General features: G+C 36.5%; 1 protein-coding gene across 5 annotated transcripts in view; it reads right to left on the bottom strand.

Annotated features, from left to right (window-relative positions):
* ERBIN (erbb2 interacting protein) overlaps positions 1-16,721 on the bottom strand; it is a 99,413-nt gene that overhangs the window by 25,071 nt on the left and 57,621 nt on the right. For all 5 annotated transcript variants that reach the window (XM_084800747.1, XM_084800750.1, XM_084800746.1 and 2 more), the window contains 9 exons: positions 16,361-16,505; positions 14,868-14,940; positions 14,457-14,586; positions 14,256-14,371; positions 13,680-13,749; positions 10,683-10,782; positions 2,555-2,676; positions 1,944-2,117; positions 692-868 (listed from right to left, as the gene is read on the bottom strand). In XM_084800747.1, coding sequence (XP_084656873.1) covers positions 692-868; positions 1,944-2,117; positions 2,555-2,676; positions 10,683-10,782; positions 13,680-13,749; positions 14,256-14,371; positions 14,457-14,586; positions 14,868-14,940; positions 16,361-16,505 — 1,107 coding nt within the window. The remainder of the gene's footprint in view (positions 1-691; positions 869-1,943; positions 2,118-2,554; positions 2,677-10,682; positions 10,783-13,679; positions 13,750-14,255; positions 14,372-14,456; positions 14,587-14,867; positions 14,941-16,360; positions 16,506-16,721) is intronic.

The following is a 16,721-nucleotide window of genomic DNA, read 5'->3' as shown; positions in this document are numbered from 1 at the left end:
AAGCCTCCCTGATTTTAAAAACAAACAAAAACTACAGCTTTTACTTATTCAATAGGAGAAATTATATCTAGGTTCTCAGACACTGTTTTTGGTTTTTTTTTGCAGTGATAGGGATGGAACCCAGGGCCTTATACAAGGTAGGACAGCACTCTACCACTGATCTACATTTTCAATTTTTCATTTTGATGTTAAAGAAAAAAAAGCAAGGTCTGCGGATATAGATGAGAGATAGAACATGACCCTATTATGGGCACTGAACTGAGTTTGATCCCCATTGCTACAAAAAAGCAAATGTAATTATTTATTTTATATAACCATGATAATTTACCTACAAGTCATTTACTCAAAAAGAATACAAAATTTTACATTTAAAGTGATGAATGATATTTTAGCAGTTTTAGTATTGATATTTTAGGAGGTATTAGTATTTTTTGCACTCACACTATCAGCCTTTTATTATTTTTTGTTTGGTTGGTTGGTTTTTCGAGACAAAGTTTTTCTGTCCCTGGTTGTCCTAGACTCACTTTGTAGACTAGGCTGGCCTGGAACTCACAGAGATCCACCTGCCTCTGCCTCCCAAGTGCTGGGATTAAAGGCGCGCACTACCATCACCCAGCCCGCCTTCTTTGTGAACAGCAGTGAAATACTAGAAATTGAAAACTCTCATGATTATATCAGAATGAAGTCATACCTCAAAAACATCATCATGGCTAACAATATGCTTCAGATTCCCAGACACTTTCATATTTGCAGTCCCTGGTAAATTTCCAGGATTGGTCTCAGCTTCAGACTCATTAGTTTTCTGTACAGAATTCATATACTTTTCTCTTTCATCAAGTTTGCTTTTTGCTGTAGTACTTTCTGAAATCTACATAAAAGATAAAGATCTGTTATATAAGTTTTATGTCTATTTTTGTATTAAAAATGATCTAAAATGTAAGTAATACATCAACTTCTAATTCTAAACTGGTTTTAAACTATGAACACATAAATTAGACTCACAGATAAAGAGCCCATTTGGAGGGCAGATGGCCCGAGGAGAGCCATGATTACATTAAAGTACATAATTTAGCAAAAGTTACTTTTCCTCTGGAAGACTGGTATCAAGTGAGTCAATTAGGTCAGCATACTCACAAAGGATAATGAATTATTTCTGTCTGCTAGGCAATGTACAGTGATTCTAAATGGCATGATAAAACTTTTGTTTAAGGGTGGGTAGCACTGAGAAAATTTCATTGAGGAAATATACAGCTTAAGAAATTTGTGAGCAGGGTGCAGTGACACACACCTATAATATCAGCACTCTGGGAGGCAGAGGCAGGCAGATCTCTGTGAGTTCCAGGTTAGCCTGTCTACAAAGTGAGTCCAGGACAACCAAGGCGACACAGAGAAACTCAACAACAAAACAACAACAACATAAAGAAATTTGTGAATGTTTCTAAAACATTCCAGCAAAGTGTCAAATGTCTATACTAGTAACTAATTGAAAATTAGAATAAACTGGACCAGTATTATCAAAGTAGGTGGGAAAGAAAATATTTCTGACAATATATCAGAATAACTCTGACAATCTTATCTCATTATTTGTTCAGAATATACATTTATTTACTTATTTATTTATTCATTTATTTATTGTTTTTCAAGACAAGTTTCTCTGTGTAGCCTTGGCTGTCCTGGGACTCAGAGATCTGCCTGCCTCTGCCTCCTGAGTGCTGTATTAGAGGCGTGCACCACCAGAGCCTGGCAGGCAATGATTTTTTAACAGCTATCTTGAACTATCCTGAGAAACTGGACCGAGAACTGGAAGATGAACAATGCGGAATTCAAAAAGGTCACAATTTTGGCACCTGAGAACAAAACTACAATAACGCAGTATGTAACTAAGATCATCATCTCAATTGTCTCAAACACTTTAGATCTTCCTTAGAACTGAGTTTTCTGACCTTCACACCCATGTCCTTATTTACAACTTGCTGATCTTCATGTTGTTTCAAGTCTCTCCCAGACTCTTCATTAGTCTCTTCATCTTTTAATCTATGTACAATGGTTTGGACAGTCTTGACCATATTCTTAAGCTCATCTGGGTATGGTGTTGGATATCTCTTTAAGTTTCCCTCCTAGAGAAATAAGAGAAACATGAAGTATTAGTACTTCTAATAACAACCTCAGAGCTTAATGTTCAATCTATCAGAACTGTGAAGACAGGTGATAGGTTTTTAAAAATTCTGTTTTAATCTTCAGTTTCTATTACTTCAAATTCAGCTGTTTTGTTTACTTTTTCCTTTTTTCCTCTCAATGCTAGCGATCAAACTTTGGGCCTTTATAAATGACAGACAAGAGCTCCACCAGTGAGTTCTATCTCTCCCTGAAATCTATCTTTTATTGGCAATTGTATATTTCTCTCAAATTTCTTTGTAGGTGAAAACATTTGGATTAGTAAGTGCTTTGTGGTAAGCAATGACTTCAACTCTTCTTTGTAACCACAAATAGCATAATATTGGTATTTAATACCAACTTTAGTCATCACACATGAAATAAAAGCTAACAGACTCACCCTGGGGGGTGCCTCTCTTTCATCTTTGTCTTCATCACATTCAAATGCCACTTGAGCCCGCTGTTTCCTCTGTTCTTCCCACAATGCAGGATTAAAACTCTCATTATCTGATATGAACATCACTAAAGGAAAGTAAAAGAAAAGCTACTGTATTTTACAATAACCACAGAAAACTATTACTCATAATCTTCTCTATAAAGACAAGTTTATGGCAGTTAAAACTGGTCCAGAAGAATAGCAACAAACTCCAAGTAAGAAACAGGATTTGGATTTAAGATTTCTTTCTTTCTTTGCTGACGTGCTTCTTTGTCTTGGACAGCCTCATCAGGACTTCAGGCCTCACAGCACGAACCCCGCGCAGTCTGCCTGGACACACACTGCATGCGGATTTAGGTGCTTTCCCAACCTTCTTGGTGTACAGGTAAACAATCCTGTTGCCAGGGGTTCGAGACAGTGTAGTTTTGTTAGCGGCTGTATTGTAGGAGAGCCTACTATGGTATGTCAAACACTGGACCGTTTTGAGTGCCTCTAAGCACTGTCCCCGGAAGAGGAAAAGGAAGGGGCCGGGTGTAAGATTTCTTTACCACGACCACAACTTTTATTTCCCAAAAGCTAATTCTGTTTGTTATTAGGAGGATTCATGGTGTTGTCATTTAAATACTGCAAATACATAGGTTTTGTGAAAGACCCTAAACATTTTAAGACAGTAAGTCTACCACATCTTACAACTTTAGAAGTCTATTTAACATTACTAGTTCAACATTAGTGGAGGGATGAAAGAGTTCAACAGCAGGGCGAGGTATTTTGTTATAAAGTAAAATGAATTACTTTAGTGGAAATTATATTTTTGTATTAAGCATTACATACAATATAGATTATGCTAACTAAATAAAATAAATTTTCCACACTAAAGTGTGAGGAAAATTTACATTTAATGTGAACTCAATCATTCTTTATCTAATCAGATATAATGTTAAAACATTAAAGACTTCTCTACATGTTTTCTGGAAAGGCTTAGAATTCATTCAACTATGAACATTATACAATATAAAATATTTTTTAAAATGATGACTCAAAAGAGATTAGAGTAGGAGAGTGAAGGCAAATATGCTTCAACATGGGCACATATAAACACACAAAAACCTGAAGTTTCTAAAACATCCAAATATGGCCAATGAGATTATGTGTGCCAAATATGATTTATATGACAACTTTGTTTGGGTTTCTTTTCTTTGTAAATTGCACGTCTAGATTAAAAACGCCATCCAACAAATGGAACGACAGGAATGACATTTTGTTTGGTTAGTTTTATTTCTTGTTATGTGTTTTGTTTTAAAGCCAGGACATCCAAGTTCCCATGTAGCTGAGGACCACCTGGGACTCTCGCCCACTAGAAAAGCACTCTGCAATGAGCTACCATCCCCAGACCACTGTGTGCTAATTAGTTTGTTTTGTTTGTTTTTTAGCTCTTCCTTTATTTGTAAAGACTTATTTATGTATTTTATGTATATAAATGCTCTATCTGCATCTACACCTGCATGCCAGAAGAGGTCATCGGATGCCACTATAGATGGTTGTGAGCCATCCTGTGGTTGCTGGAAATTGAATTCAGGCCCTCCAGAAGAACAGGCAGTACCCTTAACTGCTGCCAACTCTCCAGCCCAGTGAGCTAGTATTTAAAGCAGGGTCTCATGATATAGCTCATGCTGGCTTTCTAATGTGCAATCACCCTGCTTTGATTTTCTCAATTTGGGATTATAAATATGTTTTCGTTTTCGTGATTAAACTCACGTTTTTTAATCTAACTACTTTGGTGAGTTGCTTAGTATTTAACAAGCTATTTTTGCTCAAACAAATATGCAATATGGTTCAAATGGTTGATATATCTTCGTGGTATCATTAGAAAGGTTAAGAGGTGTACTTTAGTTCACTCACTAGCACTAAATGAACTCATAAGCCAGGCAGAGTGGCACTATGGCTGTAATCACAGCACCTGGGAGGGAAAGGCACAGCATCAGATGTTCAATTTCATCTTCACATATACAGTGAGTTGGAGGTTACCAGGCCTACAGAAGACTTTGGCCCAGAAGACAAAAAATGGCAACCACAGCCAGGGGTTTTTCAACAGTGTACTTCTAGGATTCATATAAAGTAATTCACTTAAGTTTAGAAGTCATTTTTAAAAATTATTATGTGTGTGTGTGTGTGTGTGTGTGTGTGTGTGTGAGAGAGAGAGAGAGAGAGAGAGAGAGAGAGAGAGAGAGAGAGAGAAGGCAATTTTGTGCATCATTTCTCTCCTTCCAACCTTTACATGGATTCTGAGGATGAAACTCTGATTACCATGCTTGGGTGGCAAGTACTTTTACTCACTGAGTCTGTCAACAGCCCTTGGGTAGCAACTCTAATCACCAGCCAGCCTCCAAATGCTTAAGAGGTAAAGCAATTTTACACAAGAATGTATTAAGATTCCCAGACTTTGTAACTCTGACCATGACTTTCATTCTCAATATTTTCTGGTTAATTACCCATCTTACTAAATGTTAATCTTCATATCAGGTAAGAGATTCATAAACATGATCATACTCAAAATGTCCCCACTTTGTCACTGTACCCTCCTTCTAAATGTTAAGTCACGTCTTGATTGTTGGTAAACGAGTTTTTAGCCATCTTTCTTGTCAACCTGTAAAACCACTCTTAGTTTTACTTCCTTCTTTAACCAAGTTTCTATTTCATGATACACTAGCCACCACTACTTCCTTCAAATGCCCTTTCTGAAGCACTGGAAGCAAATTTCACTCACATTACTGTTTTACCTTTATCTCACTATAGAGGAAAAGTATAATAAAAATGCTCAGAGATCCTTATGGAGATGGCTTCAATGTGGCAAACTAACCACCTGGCAAAAGGTCCTCATTTCTACCACAGACAGAATTCTGCCTTAAAAAAGGGCAAGCTTGGATGCAGGCAGAGTCGACGGCCAAATTCTGCCTAGACAGGGTAAACAAGTCCTCAATAGCTCCTGCATCACAAATATGTCTGTCAGATATACTGGCTCAGAAGGCTGAAGAAGACGCTCCAACGTTATAGAGAGTTTTGGGTGACTATTCAAATAGAAACTGTCTCTGTCATCTTTTCATTTGGAAAGCTACTAACCTGCACTCCCGTCATAGTCAGGTACGCAAATTTACTCCTTCTCAAGTCTCTGAGGGAGTTGAAGACCAGGTAGTTTAGTTTTAAAATGAAGCTTACTTGTTTCGGGGTTAAGATGTTTTTAGATCTAGATAGGTGATCTAAGTTGATAATGACAAGATGTGATGGAGATTGAGTTACATTCAGAAACTTAGGTGCCCCAAGATAGGAAAGATGTCTTCTTCAAGACTGTCAAATACAAATAGCCAAAACACTAAGAAGGTAACATTTAGATAATTCCTGATTGTGTCACGGTTCTTCTTGACAGAGGTAATCTACTGTATATATGTGTAATAATATAAATGTATACATACAAAAATAAAATAACTAAAAATACAAACAACAACAACAAAAAGCAACAACAACAGGATTCCCAGAAAAATTTATCCTTATCATTCAAGCTGCACTTAGTTTTGTGAAATATAGTTCTTTGTAAGCAATTAACAATATAATACAAACATAAGAAAAACCCTCAATAAAATTTCTATGAAAACAGAAAAAAAAAATGCTCAGAGAAATACTCCAGACTGCTATCTTCCCCACCATGCTGCTTCCCAAGTTACCTATACTACATATACAATATGTACCTACTATATAATATAGGTAACTTGGGAAACAATCACTTGTTTCCTTCTCTCTGTTTAAGGCTAATTCCACTAGGTCAGGCATGGTAGCACACAGCCTTAATCCCAGTACTCAGGAGGCAGATGTTTGTGATTTACTGTGAGTGTGAAGAATTCTAAGTCAGCCAGCGTACAAAACGAAACTTTCTCCAAAAAGACTAATTTTTCAACCTAGATAGTCTTCTTTCTTTCTCATTCCTTTTAAATTTCCACACCATTATCTACTTCTGGATTCTAAAAGGCAAGGATTTTACTTTGGTCTAATAGCACCTGTCACATAGGCTGACAAACCAGATGAGCTCAATGTAAACAAAGTGTGTTTCTCTCACGTTAGTGTAAAACTACAACTCAAAGGTAAGATTCACTGTTTCTTAGAAGCACTGGGATAAAGAAAAGTATTCCCTTGAGATTCAAAGGAAACTCATCATCCTTTTGACAACACTACTGTAGGCTTTTTTCTCTTAATTTTATTATTATTACTGCATGTGTATGATGGTACATGTGTGAAGATTGGAGAACAACTTGCAGAATCAGTTATCTCTTTCTACCAAGTGGATTACAGGGATCAAACTTAAGTGACCAGACTTGGGGACAAGCACCTTTCTTTACTGCTGATCCAACTGTCCACTCCCAATCACTGCTGTTTCTGATGCAAAATGCTGAGTATATTATATTCATGTACACCTATGGTGAGATACTTTAAGAGGCAAATGAGCTCTAAGGAAACCTAAGAGTTTTCTGATTAATTTGAGAACTGAAAATTTCCCTAATATAGCCCTTCTACCCTAAAACAAATGCCAAAATAAAATCAACAGTTTTAGGATTCTATCAGAATTTGAACAGCACTTCCTTATCTAAAGGATCATCCTTTAAAAGAATCAGAAAAAAAAAAACTGAGATATAGGATGGACAAAAAGGCCATGAATCATGAAATTAGAAAACAGTGAAAGAAGAGATCAAGGCATGTATATACTCGTGGTTATGAACACTCACAGTTTAGACAGCTTAGAGAAAGGGCTAGCAGGAACCTTCCTGAAAATGACCAGAAGAGTAAATACTCAAAATTCTGTGAGCCAGAAGCAACTGATGACATAGTACGTATTTTGGAAGATAGGTATAAGATGAGAAATTACAGGTATAAAATACTTAGCTTTTTTCAAAGTCATTCAAAGGGACTAATTCACCTTTAAAGGGGAAATTTAAAGAATATATTTGAAATAACTAAACAGATCAAAACTTTATCTCATTTAAGTTGCATCTGTAATGAGACAAATAGAACACTATCATTTTTGTAGGAACAAAGACTTTCTTCCAGAAGGTTATTGCTTCATAGGTATTTTTGTAACATTTATTTAGGAACAGCAAAGGCAATTGAGACTTTGCATTGAAATTCAAGTTAGGTTTTCGAGGTGTCAAATGTAAATAACTTCATTGAAAGGTCTGTAATTAAAGCTCTAAGAATAAACGTTAAAGACCCATCTCTTTTCCATGTATTTTCATCTACTTCCAACCATATTAATTAGCAAGACTATAAAATACAGAACTGTTTCCATAATAAAATAGTGTACTTAAATTACAACTGTCAGAACTGACATGCTGTTACATGTTGTGCTTACTAGTTTCATGTCAACTTGACACAAGCTAGAGTCGTTTGGGGAAAAAGGAAACCTCAATTAAAAATATGTTCCCGGGCTGAGAGATGGCTCAGAAGTTTAAGAGCACCGTCTGCTCTTCCTAAGGTCCCGAGTTCAATTCCCAACAACCACATGGTAGCTTACAACCATCTGTAATGAAATCTGGTGCTTTCTTGTGGTGGGCAGGCACACGTGTGAGCAGGCTACTGTATAAATAATAAATAAATCTTTAAAAAAAATGTTCCCACCAGATAGGTCTATGGCCCATGCTCTTGGTTGATGACTGATGTCAGAGGTCCCAGCTCACTGTAGACAGTCCTGCCTCTGGGCTGGTGGAACTGGGTGTTGTGAGAGGGCAGGGCAAGAAAGCTACGGGCCATAAGCAGGTAAGCAATATTCCTCCATGGCTCATGCCTCAGCTTCTCTGCCTTGCACTCCTGCCCTGACTTCCTCAGTGACAGAGTGTGACCAGAATGTTAGCTGAACTAAACCCTTCCTCCAGAAGTCTGGTCACGGTGTTTTATTGCAGCAGCAGAAACTCTAAGATGCATGCAAATAAAAATTCTGCATGTTAAAAATTAAGATTAAATGGGTATGTAGCACTGGAGGGTATACAGTGCTTGTCTACCATTTGCAAGGTCCTGGATCCAATCACTAGCACCACAAAACAGGAAGATAGAAAAGATAAATAGGTAAATACTACTTACAGTACTAATAGAGAAAATATAACAAATATTTGAGTATGCCAATAAAATGTTTGTTTGTCTGCTCTTATTTATCAGAATGTCTGAATTTTTCAATTTTCTTCACCTCTAAAGATTTATAACAGGAAATAGTACTAAGTATTGATGTGACTATGAAATGTTTCCCACAGGCTTCTATTTTGAATACTTAGTCCCTAAGTGGTACTATTTTGGAGTCTGTGAAAATGCTAGAGGCTGGGATGTGTCGGAGGAAGCATGACTTTAAAGGCAGCACCGAGTCCTCAGCCACCACTTCTGCTTCTGTGTTGCCTTGATGTGAACTGCCTATCTACTACATCTGCCTCACTAAGATGAAATGAGGCCTCTGAAACTACGAACTAAGTCTTTCTTTCTTTGCTTCTCCTGATTCTTCGGTCATAACAATACAAAGGAAGCCTGGTTGACACTGTAAAAATGTGTGAGAGTCCTGTAAATACTATCAGCTATACAACATGATCAAATAATTGTCCTTTTGGTAGTAAAGAATATTAGTACTTATAATATTTATAAGGAAAGAGATGAAATGATTTCTTAGTCCATAGAAGATAATGTTTTAATGTTCTACTCAGACTGAAAAACTATTTCAGTAAAGGCTGTATAATAAAATATATCTGTTGAAAGCACTCAGGCTAAAAGTAGTCCTAAGTAGTATGTAAGTAACTGGTTCAAATGAAACTGCTAAAGTTATTTAAAGAAGAGAAAATGGAAGCTTAGCCACTTGACATGGCATATTTTATTTTAATTTTATTTTATATGCATGAGTGTTTGCTACTATGTATGTCTGTGTACTAAAATGCATGCTTGCTTGGGGCTCCGAGAATCCAGAAGATTGATCAGATACCCTAGAACTGGAGTTACCAACAGCTGTAAGCTGCCACGTGGGAGCTGAGAATAAAATCTGGGTCATCTGGAAGAACAGAAAATGCACTTAACCACTGAGCCATCTCTCCAGGCCTCATATGGAAATATTAATGTGTTAAGACTCACAATGAACTTACACTTTTCCTCAATATTATATATTGAGTTAATTTCTAAATAACATCAGGCCATAGCTATTTTCACTGTCTTCAGAAAGATACATATAAAATACATAGAAAGACATTTCAAGTACAATTTTTAAATGTTGCACACACACACACTAACAGAGAAGAGAGAAGAGAGGAGAGAGGAGAGAGGAGAGAGGAGAGAGGAGAGAGGAGAGAGGAGAGAGAGAGAGAGAGAGAGAGAGAGAGAGAGAGAGAGAGAGAGAGCGAGCGCGCGCGAGCGAGCATCTACTACATATATGAGGCTGTAGAGATGTCTCAGTGGTTAAGAGCACTGGATGCTCTTCTAGAGGTCCTGAGGTCAGTTCATAAAAATCACATGGTGGCTCACAACCATTTATAATGGTATCTACTGCCCTCTTCTGATATATACTACATATACTAGAAATAATTTGGTCCTCTGTCTTCACAATATAATCCACAAGTATATACTTATGGTCAATAGTGAAGAATATATTCTCTCTTGCTGGGCAAAACATAGGAAGTAACTTAGCAGTGACATATATACTCAAAGGTTATAGATTCAGAGACAACCTTCATCTAGTGTGTGGAGTCAAAGAGTATTAAATACCGCAGAACAAAACATGACCTGGTTTAACACTTATAACCACACAATGCTTAACATGCATTTTTAACATTTAGTTAAATATGATTTGAAATAAGGAGAGCTACAATGAATACTATTATCAATATAACTTAAATAAAGAAAAGGCATGATATGATACATTTTCACACCTCTAAGTTCAACTCAGAGATGTTACTTATCATCCAATATTTTCTGAAAACTTTCTGATTAATTTTCCAAACCCTCAATGAAATAGTAAGGAAGTTTGGAGCTAAAAATTCTCCTGATTTTTAGTTAAGAGGAAGGGGAGAAAGGCATCTTCAACTCCTACCATCTTCGGTCCTTGGTTGTTGAGGGAACATGTAATTAGTAAGCACCATTTTCTGAGTCTCTGCATCAGTTTCCTTTTGAAGAGGTATCAGAGGTTTGGACTAGGAAAAGAAAATAGTGGTTAATTTTCAATAAACATAAAGGAAATACACATCTAACAATCCCAATGAATAACCACCACCAATTTTACGAAGTGTCAAGGTGTAGACTACAAAAACAAAACTGTGCATATATACAATAGCACTCTGAACATTTATTTGAAACCACATAGAAATCTAAAAAATGAAAAAGGCAAATTGCGTATTCTAATTAACATTGAAACAATTTAAAAATATTTCAATACACCAAGAATATCTATAACCTATGAACTATTATACAGTGATTTTACTAATAAAGTTGTAAAACACATTTCTCATTTTTTGTTATTTTGCTGTCTCTGGTATTTCCTTTTGCAAAAATGCCCTTAAGGGAAAAATTTAGACGTTTTAAACTACTTATCTAAACATTTACTCCAGTATGTAGCTAAATAGCAGTTGAAAACTGCTTCTCCCTTATCTCCATCAATGGCAACAGCAAGGCACTCCAGTAGAGCTCCCAGGTATTTTAACTTCATTCTTTGTATCTTTCTTCTAATGGTTAACAAACAGCATCAATCTCCTTGCTAACAAAACAATTCTTAGTTTCAAAATGCATACCTAATTTCCCAGTCTTTCTTCTCTAATACCTCATCAGTCATTCTTTGGACAAACTCTTGTGAAAACCTGATTCTATCCTGAAATCTTACTCCCAAATATTTTTAAAATGTGTGGCCTCCATCTTGTTTAAAAAAAAAAAAAAAACAAAAACCAAAACTGTTCTACATCTTCAAATTCTTACTGTTTTACTTGATTTCCTCAAATAATGGAAGTGGTAACCCTACTCTTTCCTAAAGTCCTGCTTTCTCAAGTACAGGCTGATTGTTTTTTTCATGCTTTGTTTTACAAAAGCCAGATAGTGGTGACAGTACCTACAATGCTTAGCCCTCACCCTGGCCTCTCCCCAAATGTAAACGCCTGTGCTACTCCATCCTGGTTTTCTTACTATCCACCAATCCCCTCCACTCCTGTAAGATTATCTTCCAGGTAAAGCACACTTATATTTAATTATTTGAAATATAAGAGAACTCACTTGGTGGAAAGAGTGAATGTGTAAGAAAGAGGTAAAGCAACAGCTACAGCATGCATGAGAACTTGAGGCCTATGATACACAGAAAACCACCATTCCCAGGATGCTAGTGCAAAGACAAGACTGAGAGAGCATATGAATTACAGTATTTGAGTGATACGGGGCTAAAAGGGGCAAGCAGTAACAGGAGGTAGAGGCCCCTACAAAGTTATGCCAAACAATTTGAGTGAGCAATGTCCAATTTTTAAGTATCTAGTAACTATACACTTTTCTTTTAAGGCAAAAAAGGTAATAGAGTGCTTGGCTCTAGGTTTGAGTCTCAGTATTGGGGGGAGGGAGTTGGGCATGACAGCATATGCCTATAGTCTGAGCATCCTTTTAATTAAAAAGGATTACAATTTTCAGCATCGAATCCAAAGTAGAAAGTATAAACGCAAAATTCATATTTTTTTCCTGATCATACTAGGACAAAAACTTAGAACATAGTTAATTATATGGCATCTGACTCTGGATTAACTACATATGACACTACTAGATTCTGCACTGAACATGAAATGATGAAACACACGAGTTATTCAATATTCCTGAGGACTTGGGGATGAACTGGACCGGCAGTACAGAGATGCTAGTAGAGAAAGGTTGCACTCTTGTGTCTGACTCCATAAAACATTTCTCAGTGAGCAAAGACTTGTAAGGAAACATTTGTTGACAGAATATGGTATGTTGTCTTAGGGGTGCTGAATCTGAGAAATCTAGGTGTCAGTGTTAGATAAATACCGGGCTATATGTATGATTCAGGAACAGGTATTTGTTGGGATAATCTGATGCATTCTGATGCTAATTACTGTTTGTTGTCTGATCCACCTTTTGCTTAATAAAAAGCCATCCCACCTGGGCAGGAGATAGGTGGGGCTTAGAGAGGCAGGAATTCTGAGAGTGAAGAGAGGAAGGCTGCCATGGGTTAGCTGCGGCGTGGATGGAGAATCCGGCCCAGATGGAGAACATGAACAAGTATTTGGGATTATGACTGGGAGGTAGCTTGATAGAAGTTATTAAAAGTAGATGGCATGGGATTGAGACAGGGCTCCCATGCCTGCCCCACTATAGGAGGCAATTTAGAGGATTGATATCTGCCCTGCCCCAGGTTAATTAAGACTATCTTAAAATATAACAAGTGTCTGTGTCTTGATTGATTGCTAGCCGGCCCTACAGATAATACTTGTAATTTTAAAAACAATAGGTACTAGGCTAAAGATATTGTTAGAAATAACTAGAATGTGAAAAGTAATTTGAAAGAGTTTACAGAAGGACTTCATTATGTAAGTCACTGAGAGAAGAACCAAGCCTGAAAAGCAGACTACAGAATCATCAAGTAAACAGCAGAGCCAGGTGAACCATGTAAAGACTGTCTTTTTTATTTTTATTTTTTTGTTTTTCGAGACAGGGTCTCTCTGTGTTAGCCTTGGCTGTCCTTGACTCCCTTTGTAGACCAGGCTGGCCTCGAACTCACAGCGATGCGCCCGCCTCTGCCTCCCGAGTGCTGGGATTAAAGGCGTGCACCACCACGCCTGGCTCGTAAAGACTGTCTTTATCATCATCATCATCATCATCATCATCATCATCATCATCATCATCATCATCATTATCACTACTACTACTACTACTACTACTATTATTTTATTACTTATATATCTGTATCTTTACAGTAAGATAAATATATTTTTACATGTGAACCAAGGTGTAACTGATCTTAAGTGGCTTTATATAAACTAAAGAGTACAATTATGTAACACAACTAGAATTCCAGCCAAACTTACTAGGTCAGAATGCCCACCTGATTATCTGAGAGCCACATAGCAGTCAACTGTTGTAGCTTTGTAAAGCTAAAAGGCAAATTCTTTAACCTGAATGCAAAAAGACAAACAAAATTTAAACTTAAAAACGAGGAACAGTGGCATAGCAATTACCTAGCATAGACCCTCTCTTCCTACCTCCTAGCACCACAAAATAATGAGAATGAAAACACAAGACATTGGAACAATGCTATACAATGATATATGCAGGTAAGACTTAAAAAACAAAAATGAGATTAAAGCCAAAGGAATACCTTGATATAGGAGGAAGGAAAACAACATTATCTAGTCTGTAAGAGCACATGCACCAGCCTAGGAGAGGCTCTATTTCCTGAGGGTGAGGAGCATCCTGTCACCAATGGAAGACCCGAAAAGCATCCTCCAACATTAGGACAAAAACCACTCCAGATGCACATGACAACTTTGTTTTAGGACAGATTAACCTGTCCTACAGGTTAGCAGCTTCTGTACTTTTTAATAAACATCAACTAGTGTAGTACATTTCATATGAAAGTTTAACTTCAATGTATTTTATAAGTCAACTGAAGATTACAAACCTATTATCACTTAAATTAATGACTTTTAATTTTTGCATATCACCCATTTCCTCTGGAAGTGTCTCTAGTTTATTAGAATGGAGAAACAGCACAGTTATATTTTTCCAGTTTCCAATCTGAAAGAGAAACAAACTGGAGATCACAAACCTGAGATTTATAAGTTAGTAATCAAAGGAATATTAATATATCTGAAAGTTATACCTCTGGGGGTAACTGTTGTAAGTAATTGTGATCCGCAGCAAATGTCCGTATGTTTGTGAGCTGCCCAACTGATGAAGGCAAAGCTTCAATTTCATTGAAACTGCAATCTAGTTCTTCTACGGACCTTAACCTTTAATTATAAATGGAAACATATGGTTTTTTAAATCTACACTACAGCCAAATTTACAAACATATTAACTTTAACTTTAGCAATTAATAAAATTTAATAAAGTTCAATTTTATCAATAATAAATAAGCTTATTTTTATTAAACATATAATTAAACTGTATGCCAGTTACTTATTTTAAATGTCTATGGAATCTGCTTTAGATATTCCTTATGTAAACATCTGAACTGCATGCTAAATTAACAAAATATTTTCCAGAGCCTACATATTCACACACAACTCACCCTCCTATTGAGTCTGGTAGATACATTAATTGGTTTTCATCTATTTTAAGAGTTGTGACATTTTTCAGTGAACCTATTGAGAAAAAATAATAACCATTTTCAGCTTAAATTAGAAACCAAATCCACCAATAGTCAATGTGAAACCCATTACATTTGACAAGAACTAGAAACATTATCAATAAACCTACCTATAGGAGGCACTACGCCAGCAACATCCCCTCTTACTCTTGCCCAACATTTTCTATTTCCATCCACCTCACTTGTGTGTGTGTGTGTGTGTGTGTGTGCATGTGCGTGCGTGCGTGCTTGCAGGAGCATAAGCATACTTCTGGACAATAGAGGTAAGCCTTGGGGGTCCTTCCACGGGAACCAGCCTCCTTGTTGCTTAGGCAAGGTCTCATACTGGAACCTGGGACTCATAGCAGGTTACACTGGAGCAGGCTAGGAGCCCCAGGGGTCTACCTCCTCACTGCACATAAGGCGGCTTGTAATGTTAGTGTTTGAAATCAAACTCAAGTCCTTATGCTTGCCAGGAAAGTCCTTTACTGATTCTACTCCAGGCCCCACTGCATTCTTTAACTTACCTGGATCCTAACTAGTTCACTACCTACCTTCTTTCCAACTAAAATATAACCTACACAAGAAAACAGGCATTTTGCCTGCATCGTTCACATCCTTAAAAGCAATGTCATGGCATAAACAAGAATTAATTCCAATTTGTTGAGTTAACAAAGAAACAGCAGTGTGAAGCCTGTTTATCACTATATAACAAAATAGTATATGCAAATAAAATTTTAATTAAAATATTAAGAAGCCTGATTAAATGAAAATAGAAGCCTGAAATGTAAAGTGTATTTTGACTTTAGAACTGGTGTAATTCAACTGAGAAATATGTAAAAATATTCCCATTTTTCTATTACCTTACCTTGAAGATTGAAGTTTAACTTTTCATCAAAATCATCTTTTCTACCTAATATTTTATCAACAAGCAATTTCTTCCTTCTTTCCTTCTTTTCTTTCTTTTTTGTTTTGTTTTTGAGACAGGATTCTCTGTGTCGCCCTGACTGTCCTGGATTCACTTTGTAGACCAGGCTGGCCTGAAACTCAGAGATCTTCCTGACTCTGCCTCCCAACTGCTGGGATTACAGGTGTGTAAAACCACCGTGCCTAGCTCCAAACAAGCAATTTCAAAATATATTTAGCAGGAATTGTAGATCTGTTATAAATTTTTAAAAATCCTTCTTAGTTTTCTTATCTATCAATCAATACTGAAGTAACTACAGTTTCCAAATAAGGGCTAGGAATCCAAGAAAACTGAGTAGGCGAGCTTCTTTGTAAAGAATTTACTAGTTATAAAAAAGTGATAGTACACTAAAACATTAATAAGACTGCGTTTCTATGAAAGTCTTGGTTAAAAAGTCTTTAATAACTAAAAAAACAAACAAACAAACAAACAAACAAAAACCCAAAACTGTTTTGAAAGCAATACAGACCGATAGTCTCAGGCAGCTGTTGAAGGGAGTTACTGGATAGGAGGAAATCTTGGAGGTTTTCACATGTTGAAATTCCTTCTTCAACCATCTCAATATTATTTTTAGAAACATCCAAATATGTGAGCTGTCTCAAACTACCAATAAACTGTAAGTAAAAGACAGAAAATACCATTATTATATCAAATAATGTTTAAGTTCAAGTAATAAGCATACCGAGTTTTAATTAATAGTTAAATGTGAATGTTTCATAAATGTCACCAGACATATTTAATAATGAAGATAAGAATTAATTTTAGGGCTGGAGAGATGGCTCTGCAGTTAAGGGCATTGACTACTCTTCCAGAAGACCCAGGTCAAATCC

The sequence above is a fragment of the Acomys minous genome (genome assembly GCF_964271855.1).
Source record: "Acomys minous genome assembly, chromosome: 11".
NCBI lineage: Eukaryota > Metazoa > Chordata > Mammalia > Rodentia > Muridae > Acomys > Acomys minous.
Note: the sequence above shows the minus strand (reverse complement) of the source record. Positions and strands in the feature narration are given on the sequence as shown.